We start from the raw sequence: 4,716 nt of genomic DNA, 5'->3' as shown, positions 1-4,716 counted from the left end.
TCCACCCACATCAGCGTCATATCACTCACTTCTAATCCATCATCCAAAACCAGTATTCTAAGGGTGTAGTCATGACCCAAACCACTATTTTCTTATTTTAATTTATTTTTATGAAAAGGAAAAGAAAATATTTAAAAAGGAAAGTAGGTCTATAGTTACCATGGTTTAATTCATACCAACTATGATTAATGAGGCAAGAGAGTGATGTAGCAATCTATTAATGGTCCTATATGTCACTGATGACTCAACCCATATCTCCACACTCTTTAACTAAGGGAGTGTGTTTTTTTTTTTTTTCATTTATATGGAATGAAAAAACATCAATTATTATTATTACTATTATTAATTTTTTTACTATTAATATATTATTATTATTATTATTATTATTATTGTGACAATTATATTTTTGTTGTTTTTATTAATGTATTTCATTACTCGCCTTTTTTGCCTATAAAACTTTACAAAGTAAGATTCATTCTATTCACATACGGTTAATCAAACATTACGATGGAATGGAATGATCCATTTCATTCCTCCAGACCAAACAGACCCTCATATTTTGACAAAGTTAACTTGGGGGAATAAAATTTTAACTACCTAAAGTCTCATATTTTGACAAAGTTAACTTCGGGGATTAAAATAAATTAACTACCTCGATCCTTTTTTAACATAAGGCTATGTGTAATGGTTTAATTCGTTTGTACTGCCACGTCTTCACTTGTCATCACTACACATTGTAATGGTTTCACTAGTTTCACCATCCGCAATTCATTAAAATAATATTTAAATTATACAATTTGAAAACTTAAAAAAGAAAATAGAATTGTGTTTAAAAAATGATTGGGGTGTGTAAAAACTGCATCCCACTTGTTTTTTTAATTGGCCACTCCTAACTAATTCATCCTTAAATCGTAATACAATCATGGTGTTAACATTTGGAATGATTGCATTGCCATTAAAGTCATGGTGTTTAACACCATCTGGGAATGTTTGTATTGTTATTTCCAGATGTTAAAACCCCATAACTGTAATCACAATACAATGTTTTCAGGTTCTAAATGTAAAAACACCCTAACTTGAATCATTGTCAATGTTTCCAGATGTTTAAAACACCAAACTTTAAATCTGAATACAATTCTTCCAGAAGTTAAAACACCACGCCTTGAATTTTAATAAAGTTGCTTCAATACATGCCATATATGTGGTGTTTTCGCACCTGCATTTATCATATTGTATTATCATTGTGTTTTTTTTTTTTTTGTCAAACAATCTTCTGAAACTACTATTAAAACACAATGACGATGAATAAATAATGATTTAAGGAGAGCGAAACGATTTTCTAGAACTGTTATTATTTTGAAAAGAAATATATGGTTTCCATTAGGGGTGTGCACGGTTCGGTTCGGTTTTTGGGCAAAATCAAAACCGAACTGAAATGTCGGTTTTCGAGTTTTCAACACCGTTCGGTTTCGGTTTTTACACCGGTTCGGTTCGTTTTTCGGTTATTTCGGTTTTTGAAACAAAAGTAAGTAAGATTCAAAAATAAAGAAGTATAATTCAAAATTTAAGACTCTTTCTTATATGGTTACATTCGACGACTTCAACAACATTTCACATGTGAAAGAGTTTCGTCGAAATAAGAAATTAACGTGTATGTAACTGAACTGTCGATGTAATTAAGTCGATGTCATTTACATTTCATGACATGAAAAGTACCATTGTATATAAAGTTATATAAATATATTTAATATGTATAATCAGACGACATAAGCAAGTTACAAAGTTGGTGTAGTTTTGCTATTTATGAATATGTTACAACCACATACATATATGTAGAGAGCAAATTAACACATAATTATGGTAAAGAAGCCATATATAGATGGATAGCTTTGACCATACTCTAGGTTGACGCTGCAGCTCTCTCCTTCTATCCACGTACTGTTGCTTCATCTCCACTCTATCCGTTTTAAATAATTAACTTCTTTGTGCCTAATCTTTTTTTCCTTTTACTTAAAAGGTTGTAACTTGTAAGTGATGTTAATGGATGGGATGGCCCGATTCGCAAAACGACCTTAACTTCAATGCTTGCAAATGGTTCTTCGTTCAGCGGCCCTCATGTTAGAAAGTCACCCTTGGGTTAAGAAATTGTCGAGAAGGGCATTTTGGTAATTTTACTTTAGTAATTAGTTGCAAAGACCCCTTCTAAGACAAAAGGAAAAGAAAAGGAAAGAAACCCTCCACTGCATCAAGGTTAGGACTTGTCTGCCAGTCCACCTAAACATAACTTGGCTTCCAAGCAATCCTAATTCTTTAAGTCTACAAAATACCATTTTCTTCAACCTTACCAAATAAAATATCAACCACGAAATACCAATAAAGTCTCCATCTTTTTGTCTCTATTGTCTATATATATTAAGAGTCTTAGAGGTACTTCTTGATGAAGAATTAGGGTTTCATAGAAGATAAAGTCAGTAAAGGCGGATTCGATTCTTTTCCGACGTCAAGAAACAATATCAGGTTCGCGTATCGCCCTCTTTGCGTATTATAAAAAGATTAAAAGAGGAACACACCCTCAAGAAGCTAGAGTTGGTTGATCACAATGATTCTTTAAAAGAGAGAGAATTTACTTTTGTTTGGCTCTTTAATTTTTATGTACTCCAACTATTTAGTTATCTTTCTTTATTGAGAATATATGAAATCTTTATTTTCTAGTTGCTTTACTTTGAGGATACACAAATTACCCAACTTGGAATGAGCATGAAATCAGCCAAAAACAATAAAAATGACTTGGTCTAAAGATGAAAGCAATACCCTCCAAAACCTCTCAACTTCTTCAAGAAATATTGTCACAAGTTCATGCCCTTCTTGTGGACATACCATACAACTTCAAGCTAAGGTTCATATGTTCATTTTGTTAATTATTATTTATATTATTATTTTGCGGTTTAGATGAGTTTCGAAACGACGATGATGTTTTTGAAAAATCAGGAGTTGATTCATGATTTGCCCGGATTACCAGCCGGAGTGAAGTTCCACCCGACTGATCAAGAAATTATTGAGCATTTAAAGGCTAAGGTTGGATGTGATACTAATGAGCTTCATCCCCTTATTGATGAATTCATTCCTACAATTGAAGGTGAAACCGGGATTTGTTATACTCATCCTGAAAAATTACCAGGTACGTTCTATATTTACTTCCAAAGAAAAACTTAGACCATCACCAATGCAAGATGGGGACGCGCGCTCTATGTTAGCAACTTAGCACTGCCCAATTGACCGACTCCCTCTCTTCATGGGCGACACTCCCTTTCTCCTCTCTAACTGATGTCGCCTATGCTTCCAAACAGGCCTTGGAAGGGGCGGGTACACGTCACTCCATGGAGCCTAAAGGCGACCTCTTGGGAATTAATGGCCTTAAATATAGATGCTATAGCTGATAATATATTATCGGATTGATAATAATTTTTAAAAGTCAGAAGCAGTATCTTCTACTAAAAGTTATCACCTTCTTATGAACGATATTTATTTAGTTTTTCTTGACAAGCTGGTATAGCGTATATCTATTGGCTCTATTCACCCTCTTTGCGTGAAAGTAATATAGGTATTTATTACACCTAATCAACATGTTAGGCCATTTTTTCCCATTAGTTTAGGCCTTTAAAATCGATAATATGTGACATGTGAGCTACATAGTTGATTGTTACTTTATTTCTAAAAAAGAATGAAAATATAGTAAATTATGATGTAAACAATATCTAATACTTCGAGCAAGTTTTAACAATTTATTTATTGATACTATCACATTCACCAACTATTTGAATTAATTTTCATAATCAAGATTTTGAAACCTTTCATGCTACTAGAAAACTAGGTCGTTTCTACGTCAAAATTTATCAGAATTACGAAAGCAAACCCATTCTGACAAAAGTGATTTCGTCGGAAAATCTGTTGTGGGAAACATTAATTACTAGCTATCTATTAATGGCATGTAGGAGTTAGCAATGACGGACAAATTCGCCACTTCTTTCACCGTCCTTCAAAGGCTTACACAACAGGCACACGTAAGAGACGAAAGGTCCACATGGACGCCGAGAGGGGGGAAACAAGATGGCACAAAACAGGCAAGACTAGGCCTGTCTTGATCTCGGGTTCAATCGAAGGGTACAAAAAGATACTTGTGCTCTACACAAACTACGGTAGGCAAAAGAAACCGGAGAAAACAAATTGGGTGATGCACCAATATCACCTTGGCAACAAGGAAGAGGAAAAAGACGGGGAGATCATTCTCTCGAAAGTGTTTTATCAAACACAACCGAGAAATTGTGCCTCGGGCATTAAAGAATCATCGTCGCTTAACAATAAAAGTGACACTAAGAACACAAGTTTCATTCAACATTATAGTGTTGATTGTCCTTTTATTTCATATGACATTGATCAAAGACAGGTCAATAGGGGTGTACCATCTCATGTAACACCAAATTTTGTTTTACAAGAGGATACGTCACCGTTTGGTCATCTACCAACCGGATCAAGCAAAGAATAAGGGAGATATTTTGTGTAACAAAATGTTGATTCTCATGTAGTATATATTCAAGTTACGATAATTCTTATAAATCCTTTCATATTCTGAATAATGTTATGTTTTATAGTATGCGCGTTGTAATATCAAAATTGTTTTTGAATTATGTGAGAGATGCAATGATGGTTTTTAGTCAA

General features: G+C 33.7%; 1 protein-coding gene across 2 annotated transcripts; it reads left to right on the top strand.

Annotated features, from left to right (window-relative positions):
* The first annotated feature begins 2,156 nt into the window (after positions 1-2,156).
* LOC110911774 (NAC domain-containing protein 73) lies at positions 2,157-4,716 on the top strand. 2 transcript variants are annotated; one of them, XM_022156424.2, is made up of 4 exons: positions 2,158-2,517; positions 2,713-2,896; positions 2,989-3,178; positions 3,993-4,716. In XM_022156424.2, exons 2-4 carry the CDS (start codon positions 2,783-2,785, stop codon positions 4,541-4,543), a joined length of 855 nt encoding a protein of 284 aa, XP_022012116.1. In that variant the 5' UTR covers positions 2,158-2,517; positions 2,713-2,782; the 3' UTR covers positions 4,544-4,716. The 2 variants fall into 2 exon arrangements, with proteins under 2 accessions (XP_035839760.1, XP_022012116.1); XM_035983867.1 differs by having other exon boundaries at positions 2,157-2,896.

The sequence above is a fragment of the Helianthus annuus genome, chromosome 15 (assembly GCF_002127325.2).
Source record: "Helianthus annuus cultivar XRQ/B chromosome 15, HanXRQr2.0-SUNRISE, whole genome shotgun sequence".
Classification (NCBI taxonomy): domain Eukaryota; kingdom Viridiplantae; phylum Streptophyta; class Magnoliopsida; order Asterales; family Asteraceae; genus Helianthus; species Helianthus annuus.
The sequence above is the reverse complement of the archived record's forward strand: the minus strand, read 5'-3'. Positions and strand labels throughout refer to the sequence as shown.